Genomic DNA, 18,592 nt, shown 5'->3' on the forward strand with positions numbered 1-18,592 from the left:
TGCATTACCTACAATGTGATCAGGAGCCAGAAGCTGCTGCTTTTTAACACGTGGTGGTAGAGTGTGAATTCCAGAGGCAGTCACTTTTCTTGTATCATTTCTTCTTTCAGTCTCTCAGACACCAGAAAATACAAACACCACTCGTTTTCCCCTCATTGTGAAACCTGTGGTGTCTCCTCCCTGAGTGGCCCAGAAGCATCAGTCACATCAAAGGCAGACTGGCAGGGAGGGTGAGTGGGGCAGAGAAAAGGACACGCTCAGGAAAAGGGAGAGACCAGACAAAGGGAACAGGGAGGAATCAAAGTGGATTAGAGAATAGGGAAGTAGCAGCAAAGAGGAAAGCAAGTAAACACCCACCAAAGGTGACGCTGCTGCCTTCCCGAGTCTGTGCTGTGTAAGAGGAAGTGTTGCGAGGAAACACAGGATCTCTGACCTCTGATAAGACAGGCCATTATTGAAACTTGCCAGTCAGAGTTATTTATTCCTTCCTTTATAAAACCCATGTGCTCAGAGATTATGGTTAGAACATTTTTGCAAGCACAAGCTACTTCATTTATTATTGGGTCTTGCAGATTACTTTCTATAGCTACCATAGAAAGCTCCTTCTGCTGCACAGTTTATATCCCAAATGTAGTGCTTTATCTACTAATTGCCAGCCATAGCTTTTAGAAAGCATCCCGAATTTTAAAGGATGGAGCCAGCTTTGATGAAAAATTTAATGTTTTAAATAAAGCCATGCAATTACATTTATTTCACAAATGCTTCAAAGCAACAGCAAGTCACCCAGTGAAATTTCAACTGCAGATCAGTACCATCTGGAGGGGAGTTGGTGCTACTTTAGTGTGGTGTTAGGTTTGGTGATAAGCAGCACTGGCTGAAGTTTCCATGGCACTACAGAAACCACCTCTAAGTTATGGAGATGACCAGGGGGGTTCAAGGTTTGAGGCACAGACTTTAATCTCATGACACCTGAAGAAAGACACTTACTGAGCACCTTCACAAGGCAATAAAAGAATAATTCCTCCTGCAGTGTTGTCTGTCAGACAGTGGATCCCAAACCCCACAGCTCCATTTCCTAGAACCAGAACCACACACGTAGCTGCTCCACACCTTCACTGATCACATCAGTTTTACCTGTGGGTCTGCCCCAGCTCCAGTATCTTGTCACAAATGACCCAAACTCCTGCACACGAGTTACACACTGCACAGGAAGCACTCCCTGGGCAGAATCAACACACAAGGGAAAAAGCTTCTGGAAACTGTGGTGTCTGATAGTTATAAGTGAAAAGGTTAAAAAAAAAAATAAAATCAAAAAAGTTAGCTGGCATTGGGATACACATGACTGCTGTGAATAAATACACCATAAGTAAAGAAAGCACCAGTGGAAGGTCCCCTTTAAAATAAAGCAAGAGAAATCCCAGTTAATTATGCCAGTGACAGCCACAGGGGCTCAGATTTTTTTAAATTTTATTTAATCAAAGTTAAGACGTGGATAAACATAAATACAGCACAGGTACTTCAGATCATTCTTCATATTTGTGTACAGACAAACTGATGGATGAAATCCCAATGAAAACTGCAGTCAATGAAGTGCATACAGCCTTCCCCCCACACACACAAAAAACAAACCCCAATTAAAAAAAAAAAACCAAAACAACAAAACAACAAAAAAATCCCCCACACAATCTCAGCACACACTCTCATTACAAATGATTCATACATAAATAGGTAGAGGGTGCAAACAAGCTAATATGCAAACATGTATAACCTCTCGTTAATGGGAAAAAAAACCAGAAGCAGCCATAATGATTAAAATACATTCAGTTACTGATAACTAGTTGTGCCATACAAGGCATTATCAAAAAAAAAAAAACCAAAAAAAAAAAAAAAAGGAAATTGTGCTGCAGAGAAAAGCTATATACAACAAGAAAATAAACTGCAAAGTTAATGCATGCATGTTTTATCCTGGAAAAGCACAGCCCTCCAATATTTTCTCCACGTTTGTTATAAAAGCCCTCTGCACTCAACTAAAATTAAAATGATCTTAAAGGATAATACTTGTAAAGTTTACTTAAGTCTTCAGCCACAGAAAACTGCAATGAAAATAATGTTCAGAGTCATTTTCAAAACAAAAAAAAATAAAACGAAAACAAAAAAAATCTATTCATCTGATGACATGCATGATTAAAAGGTCTAGGCAAGATACACTGCTCTACGTTCCTGATGACTAAGGAAAAAAGCTCAAGTCAATTTAATCTGCAGATAGTCAGAGGATTTTTGTATTCCAGCAGAAGCAGCAGTTCAGATCTTCTGGATCTTTTCCCCAACAACTACAGGATTCTCTTTTCTGATCTTCTCAGCAGCATCAGCTTTGTAATTGTAAGAGCAACTGTGTACATCTGAGTAACGGTGCATTCCACAGTAAACGTTCCCACACCGACATTCAAACCCTGTGGACAGAAAAGCAGCTTAGACATTTCGACATTCTTAATTACACTGGTTTGTTTTAAATCCTGAATGTATTCACTCACTAGCAATAAATCTCAGTCACCAGTGTCAATCAGCCAAAGAGCCTCTGCTGCAGAAAGCATAAGAACCACAAATAATACATTTTTAAGTGATTACAGGAAGATTTGATTTGACCACTCCTTCCTATCACACAATACACTAGCACAGAACATATTCCTAGACACCTCCTGCTCTTTTTCTTTGTTTATGAACCTTCACCCTGCAGAACTCAAGTTCTCAGGCCCTTTCACTTGACCACTGCAAAGCTGGTTAGTGAAGGGCAGCAAACTATCATCCAATTCCTCAGCTAAGCAGAGTTCCTAATGGAAGTATTTGGAATCATGAACTTCACTTAAAGACAGGAGGCTGAAAAACAAAATAATACATGAATAACTAATCTAGCAAGAGTCAGCAGAAAGCATCTTTGACTGTTATTTCAAATCAACATCGAGATGACCATGCCCCATCTTCCCTTTAAGAGAACATTTCAAAGGTCCAAAGCCTAAACAAATCTCAGGAAACTGAAATCAGTATTTCTTACCAGTAAGTCCAACCTTCTTCCTGCACATGAAACAACGATTCTTTTTCTGTTTTGGTTTGTCAAGCGACTTGTCTTGTTCTTCAGGTGTAGGCTCTGCATTCTCTGACACTGAAGCTGACATTAAAGAAGTTAATGAGAACAGTGGAAAAAAAAGTCTGTCTCTCCCCTCCTCTAAGTCCTACAATAATCTAAAGTGCATGATGTAAAATTAGCCATTTCTCTGCAGCCTCCATGCCTGAAGTGTAATGGTGTGTCAGCAGTGACTGGAACTCCCTCCTTCTACACTGTCAATATAATTTGAAGAGAGGATTCACTAAATGCTCACATAACGTTCACAATACAACAATACCATACAAAACCCAGAGTAATTAAACATTAGGTTTAAGAGTAAGATTCAGTGTTGTCAGATATGGGAAGAAATCCAGCACCCCAGCGTCTCCCCACAGCTTACCAGCCCAGTTCCCAAAATCTGCTTGTAAGAAGCACTGTATGTAACAGGGTCAGTTGAGCCAAACACCCTCTTTCAAATCCTGAATCAACACTGTTTTTGCTGAAGGTTGCAACACTGAGACCACACAGAGTGAAGTGTTTCAGAACAATCCCTACCACTGTGATGCTGCTGCTCTTGCACACCTGGAAAAAACCTACACAGGAGCTAGTCACTATCTGGGGTGAGAAACACCAGCTCTGGACAGACAGACTTACAGGGAGGAACTACACTGTCCTGAAACACAGAAGGAAGTGGGTAAACACCTAATTTTAAAGATGCTTTTCCTAATGCCCTTTTCAACCTACTTTAATGTTCTCCCACATCTAAAAGAAACAGGTTATAGGTTGTATGGGAGAATACAAACAAGTAATGGTAGTATTTGCCTGACCCAGGTAAAAATAGAAGTTGGCTAGTTTTCCTCAAGTATTTGCACATTCCTTACATTACAAAACAGAAATAGAAACCAAAACCCCCAACTTCATTTCAAGAAGGGCTAAGAGCCAACCTCTGCCTAACAGACATTGGCAGACCACAGCAGGACAAGTCTCCAGTGAGTAAGGCACACAGGAGTTAGGAGTATTTGCAGCAAAGAACAAAAGCAAGCTCCAGCTGAGAGAAATGTCAATGGAAGCAGAGCTAGAACCAGTGCTGTGAGGAAGGGAATACAACAGTAAGCTCAGACATTTGTCAGGGAAGAAGCTGCAGGCATCTCTGTGCAGCTGGACTTTTGTTCAGCAGAGACTGTCAGATGCAGTTCTGTGCTAGTTCTGTGCCAGTCAACAGCTCTTCTGCATGACAATTCCAGTGGGGTTTTTCCTGTGCTGCTATTCTGATGATTTTTTATTTTTAAAGGAAAGGGCACTTATAATTTTTTCTATGTATCAAAACATTATAGTCTGTACTAAGCAGCATCAATGGGTAGCAAGATACCTGATCACCAGCAAAGACTTTGCCTGAGGGGACAGTATATTCCACAAAGTTAATCTAGCAAAGATACTATTATACATGGTTTATTAAATCCTTTTAAATCACCATGCATGTTACAAGCAGAGCTTTTCTTGTCCTGAAATTTCTAACAATTGAGAGTTGGCAAAAAAGCTTCAATGGCTTTAAATGACTGTTAAAGGGCACATTTCTGAGTGGAGAGATAATATCCAAAGGTTTTCAAGATAGGAATCAAAAGCAGTAAGGACTTAAATAGGAGAGATAAGTAGCAGAAGGGGCAAGACTTACTCAAATGAACTTTTGCAGCTTTATATGAAACAGACATTGCAGTGTTTATTAATTCAGTAAGGCAGCTTCATGCCATGAATTAGCCTCTAGCAGCTAACATTCCCAAGCTTGCATTTCCTGTTGTAGCAAAATCCAGTTACCTTGATATAAGTTTCACTAAAAGCCTCTGTAACTATTTGCTAAATTTAGGGAAAACTGGCACTCTTCCCTGAATAACAAGGCTCTCATACATACTTACATTATCTTTGTGCATATGGCTCTCACATTAAAAAGGTTTAAAAATATTTAAGAGCTGCTGCTCAGTGTAGAACTGAGTGGGAAGATTCTTCTACTGTGCCACAAGTCACTCACTTCGAATCTACTGTAGTAACCAGAAATTTTAGGTCTCAATTTGCACAGAAGCCAGAGATTTGACTCAAAATCCTCGATGACAAGTCACGAATACCCCAACCACTAAGACACCCTTAGATGATCAAGTGCCAGTGCTCAGTGCCCAGTCTATAAGCTAGCTGTGATGATCACAGCAGAACAAAGCAGGTGAAATGCAATACTGCCCAGCACCTTAGAGCTTGCAGTAAACATGTTGCAGCCACTCCCAGCTGCTGGACATCGTCTGGATTCCAGGATGCTGCTGCCTGCTTTCCTTGAACCAAAATTCTCCCTCCCCCCAGCCCCAGTTCTGCCTTTAGCCAAAGCACAGAAGCACTGGCAGCACTACTGCAAGCTGCCAAACCAAAAAGGAGTAAGGCATGAACACACTCATTTTTCTGGAGCTGACAAGCTGGGTTGGCTGCTAAAAGTTCCCTGATTTACAGTACATGTTCTTAGTTGATCAAAACAAGCTGAGTCTGGATTTCCTCCTAAAGGTAGAAGCTTTTCCTGCTGCTTTGTTTGTGCCAATCCTGCCTGAACTTCAGAGTGCTCTGACTGACCACAAAAACAGCACCCTCAAGATAGAGTTCACTCCAGCCCTTGAAAATCTCTGAAGGCACAACTCAGCTCCTTGCGTGTGCAGCAAGACTCCTGACACCTCATTTGTTCTCTTCTCTCTCTGGATGTTTTACATTTATCACTCCTGCATAACTAGGCAGAGCCTCTTAACGAAAAAGGTTCCTCGTTCCCACAGGAAGAGAATAAAAAGCTGCATTTAATTCTTAAGAGCACCTGACTAGATGGTCTAGGAAGAAGAATCCTCACTCCACCAGAGGAGTGAAATGTGAAGTTAATCCTAAGCAGAAGATCACTACCTCCTAACACTTTAACACCAAACTCAACTAATCAGCCTGAAATACACTATTTCAATGTTAGGAAGAGGCAAATTAAGTCAGAGCACACTCATCTACAGAATTAAGTTTTAAATCTTTCTGCTGAATGTTTCCTCTCTTCCTGGAGCATTCATCCAGTATATCAGGATATCCTATATTATTTTCTACACTTATATCATAGTGATACTCTACCTCCCTGGTACTACCACAAAAATCTCAAGTACCCATCAGTTCCTTTCCTGTACTGTCTACTGAACCAGCCCTGATGAGGTCCACTGAAACTGAAGCCTTTAGTTCAGCTGCATTCACCTTTGGTCCAGGTTACCTCCACATAAAATGCTGTAGCAGCTTAATTGTTTCAGTATCAGTTTTTTCAACTTAGTCCCAATGACTGAATTAAACGGGTTTACCTCACTAAAACCTAGATGAGGACAGTTATTCAAATCTTAGTTTGTACTGTGATTGTTCAAAATAGTAACGACACCACACTACATGAGTGATGGCATTTTGCATTGTTGATAATACCTGCTCCTCTCCAACTCACAATGAGTTCGAAAATCAGAGGGGCTGTTTTGGCTTTCACAAGTTTTCAGCCCCATACAAGCTGAGACCCCATCTGTTAGTTCAATTTATACTTTTAGCCCTATGTTCTTCAGCTTTAAGAGCTCCATGAAGTATGTGCTGGAATGCTCCTGCCTTCCATGACAAGTTCCATTTACCTTTGAAAACCTCTCTGAAATATAAAGCATGAATCCTAACCTGGATAGGTTTAAACTCATTAATCCTAGGGAAGGGAAGTGCCTCTTTACCAGCTCGCAGGCTTGCTGAGAGGCAGCCCTGTTAATCCTCTGGCTAACAAATCAGGAATCCTGACTGGCTAATCCTAACAGGGCTGCAATGTTAAGCAAAAGGTACAACAGCCCAGGAGGCAATCTAAAATGAGTTGGAGAGATGCTCAGAATAGAAGACAGCTTCTAGAAAAGCTGGATTGTACTTAATGAGTTTTATTTTAGGTCATCTTTAATGGTACGTTCATGGTATTTAAGAACATTAAAGCTAAAAAAAAATTCTAGTAGTACTATCTAAGAGCATCTGGGCTTTCTGCAGTGTTGCATACCTACAACCATCACCACACAAACTGTAAAGTCTAGACTTATTAATATAGTCTGTAGTTCTTGTTCTAAAAAAAAAATTCTTTTGTGATGCATAAATCCAAAAAGACAAACAGATCTGAACTGCTCTTTGAGATTTTTATGCCCTCATAGTTTAAGCCTGTCTGCAAACAGCAAGGACTGTGTGCACACAGCCCAAGTCCCATTTATCTGTCTGCTTCAGAAAAGTAATAATAGTAATCTAGGAAAGCTCAATTGTTCACCCAATCTTTCTGTCAATGCTCTTGTAGCCTGGTAATTTCTGTTTAATGGCAAGTTACAGGAAACTCAACTAAATACAATACATGAACTTGCACAAGTAGCATAGAACAATTTGCCCCAAAACAGACATTCCCACATGGCAAGATTTTAGCAGAACAAATACTGAACAAGTCATTAGAGCAGACATAATTTCTCCTTTTCCTCCCTTAAATCAACAGAAGTAGCATTAGATGCTCTTCAGTCTGGGACTAATTACCACATTGTTGTGACTTCTAATTTTTTTTAATGCTAGAAAGTCAGGCAATACTAAAAGAACTTTGATTCACATGTTTGTATTACATTCTTGACAGGCAGCCTGAACATGGGGAAAATAAAAGAAACTTTAGGATGCACAACTGTGACAGCAATTCAATGAAATCCTCTTAGCATCCATTCTAAGCTGCTTTCCTTCCAAACTTACATTTTCAAATCAAAATACTTAAACCTGGAAACACTACATTTCCTATAATTTTCAGTTAAAGGATAGCACAAAAGAAACTCTTAAGGAAATAAGGTTGACCCTGCCACAGTGAGTTATAAATAGGGATTGTAATTTAGAACTGCAACTACATGGTGGTGGTATTCTTAGTTTAGAAACTGGGGTACAAAGGAAAGGACACAGGACACAGCTGAGTAATCTAAACACCTGATATAGGTTGATTCTTGAAATATATACTGTAAAAAATGAAGATACATCCCCCAATTAAAAGCTTTAAGTTGAGAAACCTATCTTACCTTCTGCTAAGGAGAATGAGCTTTAAAGGTGGAGAATTAGAAGGACCACAAACTTATCCAAATGGGTAAAAAGTGAGCCTTGAGATTGACATCTCAAAGATTAGTAAAAATAGTATCAGCATTAAAAACTTGTCTCCTAAGTTTTACAGTCACTGTTTGTGTGATCAAGGACATGGCCTCACTCAGCACAGTAGCTGACTCATGACTCACATTCCACCCTATAAAAAGGGACAGGTCAGGTTTAGAAATCTGAGAAGCAAAACTTTGGTACCAGAGGTACACTGAAAGTACTAATATTTAGCATCTTTAAGTGGAATTACAAGTTGTATCTGTGGAGAACTCAAACTCTTATGTTTAGACAGAAACATAACTTCACCCACTAAAGCCTTAACTGTGTTGGCAGAAGTAAAGGCAGAATATCTACTGACTTACTTTTAAATACCTTTTATAATGTCTACAGGTTACAAATCTGAGCACATTTTTTATACTACCTGGTATTTTTGTATTTCCTAAGAAATACTATTAAAAATTTTTAGTCTTAAACTCTGAAAGCTTGCACATAGAAAGAGAGTAAAAAAGAAAACAAAACCTTTACATTGTACCAGCAATAAGGACTTTAGGGCAATATAGTTAAAACAACCCACTCAGCCATTTTCCTTCAAGCAAGCACAGTCAGTGGTTTGGTTATTTTCTATTTGATAAAACAAATTTTAGCAGGTCAAAATGTTATGCCACTACAGTTCATAGGTGAAAGGTTCTTTTGTAGGTGTTTCCTGTTTCTAAAAGACACTAACACTGTTCTTGCAATGGTTATGTCATAACAACCTCTATCACAAATATGCTCATAAACCTCTATGGTATCTGCTGCAAACGGTTCTTCTGAGAGGTAACAGATATTCAAAACTCTACTTACATGTAATAGCTGTGGCATAAACACAGAACAGAATGTTGATTTACAATGTGCTTTTCCAACACCAATTAACACACTTGTTATGGCAGATACTGACATCACCAGTGAAACATAAAAGTTTTCAGCTTGACTTGCCTTTTAAGAAAAGAAAGTTTATCCTTCTTTTGCCTTCTGATTTAACAGAATATTTGGGTTTGAGAATCAGCCATCTCTTGAACAGGAGTATATTAAGAACAGTCAAAGTTTAAAAACACTATTCCTAAGTTCTCTCTCTGAAAACTAGGCACCAACCTTGCAACTCTTCTGTCTCAGGTACTGTTTTGTCCACAGCCGTACTATCCGGTTGGGATGATGCTACAGATTCTGTTAAAAGTGACTGACTTGACACAGGGCTGAGGGCAAAAGAAGAAAGTTACAATTTTTATGACGCATTTATATGTTCTTTTCCTGAAAGGGATACATTAGAGCACCTCTCGATGAAAAAGCATGCCAGTACTTCTCACTCTGAAGTTGTTTCTGTAATGATTTAAAACCACCACAACCTGAACTGGCAAAAAAAGTAAACATTTTTTGCATTCATATTGAATGCAATAAACTCAATTCAACTATAAAAAAGGGAAATATTTTGGGTAGTTTGGCATACCGTCTTTTCACATAGAAGCAACAATGCAACATTCAATATGCAAGGATTTTTATAACATAAGTCAGCAAGATAATAGTAGAGGAGCTACTTTTGGTGTTCTAGTGATAGGAATGAGAAAATTGCAGCATGTCTGTTTCCAGCAATAAAGCAGCTACAGCTGCACACAGAACCCCTTAAGATTTTGACAGCATAAAGCGGTGCTGGCCAAACTTCCCCACCCTGTCAGCCACACTGCTAAATCACAGCATGACTGAAAACTCACAGATGAACAAATAGGAACTCTCCAGGAGCTCTCCTGTGGGACAAGGCACATCTGAAGTACCAAGCAAGAGGTAGCCCTACCTCATTTGCATTATTTGTTTCTTCCTTTCCACTTAAGAGATTCACTTTGAAGTCGAAAAATTAGATTATTCAGCAGTCCATGAGCCAGCAGACTATGACACTCCCCTAGCAGAGGTCCATGGCACAACCAGAGCACTGGAGTTGCAATTTTAACTGCCAAGAACTGCATGTAGGTCTTGAGCTGCAGCTTTGGTTGCATTGTCAATTTACTGTGTGTGTCCTCAGAGTATTTTAAGTCTGAGAAGTATTCCCAGAGACTGAAATTGAATTCCTACTTTTCATTTTGGAGAAAAAGCCAAACAAGTGACACTGATTCTTTTGAAGTACAAGTCCAAGGGCAACCATCCACTTATTTCTCCAGCAATCAAGCCAGTGATCAATGAGGTGCTTTTATTCTCTTGTGATTCTACAGAAGTTGTATGAGAACAAAGCCAAGGCACTGTAATTGGTTCAGATCTGTGCACTGACCTGGATGATTTTTCTTTTTATTACATACACCAGAAGAGTTGTTTCAGGGTAAGATATATATTTTCTATCCTGACTAGAAGTCTCAGAAAGGAAAGACTAAAGATAGCCTCAAGCATGGCACCTAGCTCTCGGTTCACATGCAGGATGCAAGCACGAGATAACACGTCCTATAAAAAGCTAAGGAGCAGAAAACACAGTCTGAGCAGAATCAGCCAGTAATAACTGATGAAATCACCCTCAGCCTGTGTTTTACTACGTTCTGATTTAAAAAAAAAAAAAGTTGGAATGAGTATTTCTGCAAGTTAGCTACCATAGTATAACACACTAACACTTTTCACTCAAAAAAATTTCCAAAGCACTTGAGTTGCTGTCGGTTGTGTCATTCTGAACTGAAATGCTGCCACTAAATATAAACAAATATTTAGCTTTTACAAATGGAGAACACTTAGTAAGTCTGAGCAGTTTGTAACAGGACATTATGTATCCTTCAATAATCCAGATGGAAATTACTTGTTTAATAAGAAATCAGTTCAGTAGCACAACATGTACCAAGATTCAGAGATCAGTTCAGTAGCACAACTTGTACCAAGGTTCAGACATCCTTCCCCTGTCCCAGTACTCTCCAATCTTTGCGAAACAACTGGCTGTTAGCACATTATCAGACATTTATTTATGAGAGCTCTAGTAAGCAGCTCTCTGCTGTTTTACAAAACCCTCAAATTGCTAATGTGAAAAGAGCTCTCCTTTGGTAAACATACAACGGTAAGTTGTGGAATCAGAAAAGTAGCCAGACAAACCTCCTTAGAACAGCATGAAGCTGGCAATGCTCCTACTTGAGGCTAAATTCTAAAGACGAATTTCCATTTGAATGCAAGATGAAGCTGAGAGATCTACTAGTATTCACCAAGAGATTGAGATCCCATGCTTTAAAGTTAGTAGTAAAATCTTACACCTTCCCCTAATTCAGGTCCCAGCATTTAAATATGCAGGATCAGTACATTTCATTTTACCATCCTGATACAGATTTCTACATAAAGACACCTTACCTTGGCTGCATAGATGGAGTCGATGTAGAATCTAAAGTGGACTGAGTTTCCTGGGTGCTGCCTTCTGTGCACTGAACCGGTAAGGACTCGGTTATACTACTGACAGAGGCTGCTGGAAGACACAACCAATGCAGAATGTGTTACACTACTTCCTGGGATTACAGAAGTTACACACTGCAATTACTCTTTGACCCCTATGACACCAGTCAGGAAAGTAATTGAATCGCTGCCTGTATCATAATGAAACGTAACTTTACAGAAAAGTAATTATTTTTGGCCATATCTCGATTTCATTCCAGCCCCAGGTCCCCAGAACTTACACTGCAGAGAATTCTGAAGCTGGAGATTTAAAATAGTTACTGTTTTTTGCTAATTAAAGAATCTACAAACAGCTTTCTCAGCATAAACTGCAGTATTCTGACTTGAGAACCTTGGGGTTTGTTTGAAAAACCAAGATGGATCTGTGAGAAATGACAGCATAGCATCCCAATGCCAAATTCAGATCCATTTTGCAGCTGTAGAACTTAGATACCCAGATTTCAATGGAAGCTTTTTCTTCAATTTAAAAGGTCAAATTGAAGAAAAGGATAGTACAGAGGGCACTGGGCCAAAAAGAACAAAAAGTATCTGAAGATAAGGAGAAACTATCAAGTGTCTACAGGTTAATCCTTCAGCGTGAGGCTGCAGAGATTAAACACCTGTATTTTAAATGCTTTTCACAAACATACCCCAAGGTAAATCTTATCTCCACCGTCAGTAATTTCAGGAAAAATATGTTGGTAGAGTATTTTTTCTGCATTTTTAGATCTTCAAATTGGAAACACTCAAATGAGTACAAAGGGTATTAGTCTACTTCTGAGCAGATTAATCACAGCACAATCATATTATGAGCGTTTCATCCAAGCTCATTCCATGAGGTCGTGCAAACCACTTTCCTCAAGGACCTTTAATGCTCCCAACATTTAGTGTTTGGACATGACCAGGAAGCTGCCGTCCACCGTGTCAGCCTGAGCTGCTCAAGCACACGCATGTCAATGTTACTTACCAGGAGGGCTAATTCTACCATTACTGTTCTGCCTTTGAAGATGTTCTTTGTAGCACACTGAACACATGCCATTTGTGCGAGGATTCCCGTAAAATCCGCAGCCAGTGGAACAAAGCATAGGCACTTGGCTACGGTTCGTTTCTTGAGCCATTTTCCCTTCTTCTATAAACCTGAAATTGATACATACAACCCAGTATTTAGAGGCCTGAGAAAACCTTTCTTTTACAGCTGACATTTGAAAATCTGAAGTTTCCCATAGCTCAGCAAAAAGATCTTCCAGAAAAAATGCCTTGCGGGTAACTCGGTGCCCTTTCCCAACACGGTCTATAAAGTCTGCCCAGTACCACAAACACAGCCTTCTGTGGGCTTTGCATGACCCACACATTCAGACCCTCCCAGCCCCACCAATTTATGTTCAATAAATGCCCACCAAGAAAAGTCACTTTAGTAAATATTGGAAGTATCACTGCTTCTGTCAGGCAGGTGAGGGGGACAACTCAGGCTGAACTCTCCTTGAGACCTGAATGCCTGATACTGTGCATGAGAACTGTAAAACGAGAGACCAGCATGGTAACACAGCCTTACTTACTGCATAATAATTATAATTACCAGCAGTCACACGAATTCACACGTCACTGTTTAGTCACTGCGTCATTAGTGAAACACAACACGACTTCTTACCACAAACCCCGTGTTATGATTTTTCACATGCAAAAAAACCCCTCACCCTTTCAGTCAAAAGTATGAGGCCAGGTACACATACCTATTTATCAATTTTGTGTAAATCTAGAGATATATGAGTTGCCTTGATATTTAACATCCTCAGAATTAATTTTCAATTGTATAATTTATATGTTTTTGTACCTGGTTTGTATTAGGAAGGTTTACAGATATTTACAAGAAAATCAGAACAAATAACCACTTTCATCAGTATTCTGAGCCTCATAATTTTTATCAAGTGATCTAAATTGTAAATCAGTTTTGACATCTGTCACTTGGTGAGACTAAATTAATTTTTGTGGTTTTTGCCCCACTCCATAAATATACAATTGCCCTTTAAATCAGTTTTGAAAGAAAAAACAGCTTCTCACTAAGGAACTACGTATATCAAGGTATTAATTATTTCATTCAAGATCAACTTGAGTTTGCCATTTTATATTTCCTGCTTAAAAATTAAGCTGAAGCACGGGTGATTTTAACCCTAAGTCAAACCAGAAATGAGTAATATTACTGAAAAAAAAAAGCAATAAATCTTTCAAGTAACATCAGTACACGTTTCAAAAGAAAAGAAAAACAAAACAGAGCGGAAGTGGTTTCAAGATACTCAAATACTTCACCAATTGCCACATTATAAAACTAGATTAAACCACAGTAAGAAGTACCAGGGTAAAAAAGATTTCCTTTTACATAAGATGTATTTGGCTTACAAATACAAACAACTTTCCCATTATTTTGCTTCCAGACAAATCTCCTCACCTCCTCTCACACCCACATCCACTGCATTTTGTTTTTATTTCCCCAAAACATATGAAATTGATACCAAGAGCAAACCTCTGGGTTGCAAAGGCAGCAGTAACACAGAAACAAATCAAGTCTTCTGCTCACAGCAATAAGTGACTCTAAGGATGAGAAGATGTTCAAGATATATGATAAGGAAGATGCACAGGTTAAGACAACAAAAATCTGATAGTACCTTTTCCAGCTTCAACCTGTAATTAAGCTTATTTCAGCTGCTGATTGCACTCCCCCACCCCAATACAGAAGCACTTGCTTTTGACATACAAAGCCCCCATTGACCTCACAGGACAGCTAAATTTGATTCTGCTGAAGTACTGTACTCGTAGCTGAAAGAGCACTTTTATTCCTGCCTTTCTCCAGACAGCCCCTCAGAGTGAAACTGCAAGTAGTGCATGTGGGAATTTAATTTTTATGCTGGGCCCAACATCCAGCAAAGCCATTTCAGGGGAGCATAAATGAAGATGAGTTTTCTGTGCTTTGGTAACTAGAAACAATTTAAAGATGAAACCTTATGCAAGTCACTCTTGGCATAGAATGTTTAAGATTGAAAGGCTAATTAAAAACACTTTCGACTGAGAATTTCAAGTGCTAATAGACATTCAATGTCACAATACAAGTATTAATCCTTTTAATTTTAGGCAGCAGCATATTAAAGAACTCTACCATACTAACTTTCAAAATGCACCATGATTGCCTTTCTGTTCAATATTAGCTTCAAGCAGCACACAGGAATTCAATAACAGCACCAGCTACTGCTAATATTCCCCACATAATGCTGCTGAAGGGACCAGGTGCTACTGCAAACATGGCATAACAATCTCTAAGATGGATGTAAAAAGATAAATAATTCTGCTCCCATTCAATAAACAAATTGTGAAAGGTGCACAAAGATGCCCAGAAGAAAAACAAGAAAAGCTGGCCTGAGTTCCAGCTAAGCCAGTTCCCAAGTTCATTAACCAGTGGGTCCCGTCACCAGCCAAAGCACAAGCCACTGGCATGAGCCTCCAGAACACTTAAATCTCTAAGGGGAAGTGCCAGAGATTCTTCTGAAGAGGGCCACAGGAAGCAGAATATCCTTCATTGGTTGCTAATACTTGAGGAATAAAAAGAAGAGATAGGATCAAACTGATGCAATGTTACAAAGTCAAATGAGACAGAAATTGCACCAACAAAGCAGCTTGTTGTGTTTGAAGGGGGCAATTGTGTCCAATCCCCCACGCCAGCTCCAGTGCTCAGCTGGACCCTCACCCACCCAATCAGTGCCAAAAAAACTACCAAATGAACTACCAAAAAAAAAAAAAAAAAAACAACAAAAAAACAACCACCATGAAAAAAAGGGCCATCATCACCATATACAAGTTTCTGACAGTTCAGTGAGCTCAATCAGATCACACAGCAAAACACAAAAAGTAGAAAGTACAACACAGAGGAAAACCTCTGGAATTGGTGTGAGGGATGACATGTGACCAGGGGAGACAACACATGTTTTAGCAGCCTCTAAGCTGCTGAGATGGTTGAACTCATCCATTTGAACCCTAAAGCCACAGAATGCCAAGCCAGTGTAATAAGCTCTCACTCCCTCTCCCCCATGCTGTGCCCTCCCTTTCAGTGCTCACGTGCACCAAAACGAAACAAGGAAGTGATCAAACTTAAAGTCAACCACTCCATCTTCTGCCAATTACTTTCAACACAGACTGTTTTCTCAGCTCGTTTGTCACACGTGCTGTTAGGGCAGGAGAGAGGGTCTAGCTGCAGACACGTGTGGAGCCACTTGCTTCAGCAGCAGAGAGGCTTAAGGAATTAGGAGAACTACTAGCCAAAAACAGGCATTGGAAACAGAACAAGAGAGATCCAAGTGCTGGCAGTTCCTGGTACTGCACCTCAGACATACCTCTCCCATGCACATCCACTCCCTCCCTCGGGAGGACAAGGGTCAAGATGACACAGCACTGAGCCTCAGGGACTTTTCCTCCCCAGTGCCTGGGCAGGAGGCAAACAGCCATAGGCAGAGCAGCCAGACTCTGTCCCCAGCTCAGCAAACATAAACAGCAAGAGATCATTGAACAGATGTTTTTGGGGGAGGGAAGGACCTCCAATCACCCCAGGTTTTGTCTCAGCTTCAGATTTTTGTCTCAAAACTGTCCATAATTCCTCATGCAGGGAGATCCACAGTATCGCTGAGCCCAAACGTCCCACTAATGGTGGGCAGTCACTGCTGGAACAGTGCAGTGAAAGGGGTAAGCCCACTCCCACTGCTGCACACCCCTGCCCCTGCCTCCAGTCAGATCAGTTCAGCCATCTGTTGGAAAGAACAGGACTATTTATTCTGGTGGACTGGAGAGCTTGCTGATCTGACAGAAGATCAGCTCCAGAGAACTGACATACACTGCACAGGAAGTGACATGGCTAAAAATAGGATGACCCTCTTTAGGGGCAGTCAGCTCTTGCTGAGCATCAAGCCCACTGTAAAATAAATCCCAAGTGCAAGTGCATACCCTATTCTGTATTTCAAAACTGGTCTCCTAGCTTGGCTTCAGTATGAAACTGGAAGCAACTTCATACCTGAAGTGACTGCAAGGTCTTTGGATCAACATGATTACGTGTATGTCCTACTTGGTTGAGATGTCACAAAAAAAAAATGCTGAACTTGTAAACCTCCTGGAAATGCCTCTGGGCTCTGCCTGTTCCCCCAGAGCTGTGCTTGCACAACATGCACAGGGCAATTCTTTGAATTCTGAATGTTATTCTCAATGTAGAATTGATTCATTTTAAAGAAAAAACCCAGAACAACAGAACTCTTTACAATATTTCAAGCACATTTCCCTGCTTTGCAGTATAGTTGTATAACCAGTTGTACGAGCACTAATGAGAAGGAAGCATATTAGAGGGAAGTGCAAGAGCCTCAAACAACTCCTCTCAGTGCAACCCCACAACATCCACTTTGTTCAAGATTATGGAATAAACTGCCTCTTTCTGTATTAGCTAATAAATTTAAGATGAAATTACCTCTATTTGCTTCTCAAAAATATTTATTGCCACTGTAAGCATGGCAGGACACAGCTCTGCAGGCTACATCCTTCTTTTCCTATCAATTTGGTGCTTAAAGTCTACCCATTCCTGTTACTCTGGTCATACACAAACAACTTGATGCATCCATAAGGCCTTGCTCCTCACCACTGCTGCTACAGGTCCCACCTTCCTCCCCCCCCCCCCACTATAGCACATCCTCAGAGTAAAGTCTTCTCCACACCAAGCAAAAACATATAAAGGGCATTCCTGATAATAAAGTGTATTGAGCTGAAGCACTCAAGTAGGTAAGTCTTATGGCCATTAAGTTCTCTGAGGAAAGAGTTACCTCTTCCAATACTTTGTAAAGCAAATAAAATACTTGTGTACATCCTTTTCCCACAGAGCAGGCACTGCAATACTGGTCTTTCCCTCCCACTCCTCTTTCTTCTCTTTCTTTTAATTAAAATGTTTATATGCTACTAGTTTCAAATAACTGATACCCTAGCTTTATAAGCTTCAAATGTTAATCAGTAAGATCAGAGAGAGCAGCATTTAGTAGGATTAAACACACAAGGTTTAGGAATAATCTCTTCTCCCTCCTTCTCAACAAGGAAAAAAAATCCCACATAGAAGCCAGCCTTCTCTTCAGCTGTCTTCCCCAAAGAAAAAGGTCTCTTAAATTCCAGTTATCCTCATACTTCAGCCTGTGGTAAGAAAATGAGATCCTCACATCCACTACCCCAGCTGAAGTACTGTCCTGTGTTCTGCAAACACTCCTAAAATCCATGACTGGTATGGGAAGGATCCCTCCCAAATGCTAATGCTGAGGCTGACGAGACCACCCAAACAGCATTCTGCCTCAGCACCACACCACACAGTCCGAACCTCACTAATGCCAGCTCTGAAACTGCTTCTCAAAGAGAAAGCACAGCACTTGGTGTGAGCTACTCTTCCCTGTGAAAGACCAACACACTGACAAGTTCTACCTGACACTCATCTCAAATAATGAATCCAATTTTTAACAAGTGATTAAAATTTTCCCTCCTCTGTCATAATCACCTTTATAATGAAACAGTTCAGTACTGATTTAAGTAGCACCAGTACTAATGGTCATTTTCTTTGAGCTAATGAAGCAAGGAAGAAATTGCAGAAGTGGTATTTTGTGCTGCTTAAACATATAAAGCTTCATCCCAGGCACAAATAAAAGCAAGACATGAAGTTGTGCAGACACTTTACTTTAGAGCATGTACTGGCACAGACATCTGATACCACCTGTACCACCACACGAAAAGGCATGCTGGTACAAAAAGCAATAAATAGGAAATGCATTCCTCTACAGGTTTATCAAAACAAATGGCAAAAAAAGGCCCAAGAGCACAGTTCTGTTGGATCTTGCTGCAGAAGTTACCAGAACACTGGCTGTGATT

At 40.1% G+C, this 18,592-nt stretch overlaps 1 protein-coding gene across 6 annotated transcripts in view; it reads right to left on the minus strand.

Annotated features, from left to right (window-relative positions):
- Nucleotides 1–1,421: 1,421 nt before the first annotated feature.
- ZFAND6 (zinc finger AN1-type containing 6) overlaps nucleotides 1,422–18,592 on the minus strand; it is a 36,486-nt gene continuing 19,315 nt past the window's right edge. For 5 of the 6 annotated variants that reach the window (XM_050309443.1, XM_050309441.1, XM_050309438.1 and 2 more), the window contains 5 exons: nucleotides 12,639–12,808; nucleotides 11,594–11,705; nucleotides 9,386–9,486; nucleotides 3,050–3,163; nucleotides 1,422–2,450 (listed from right to left, as the gene is read on the minus strand). In XM_050309443.1, the coding sequence (XP_050165400.1) occupies nucleotides 2,302–2,450; nucleotides 3,050–3,163; nucleotides 9,386–9,486; nucleotides 11,594–11,705; nucleotides 12,639–12,789 (627 nt within the window). In that variant the 5' untranslated portion in view covers nucleotides 12,790–12,808 and the 3' untranslated portion in view covers nucleotides 1,422–2,301. The remainder of the gene's footprint in view (nucleotides 2,451–3,049; nucleotides 3,164–9,385; nucleotides 9,487–11,593; nucleotides 11,706–12,638; nucleotides 12,809–18,592) is intronic. The other variant, XM_050309439.1, reaches the window with a different exon arrangement.

This window comes from Myiozetetes cayanensis, unplaced genomic scaffold (genome assembly GCF_022539395.1).
Source record: "Myiozetetes cayanensis isolate MyiCay16 unplaced genomic scaffold, myiCay2020 scf14, whole genome shotgun sequence".
In the NCBI taxonomy this organism is placed as follows: Eukaryota; Metazoa; Chordata; class Aves; order Passeriformes; family Tyrannidae; genus Myiozetetes; species Myiozetetes cayanensis.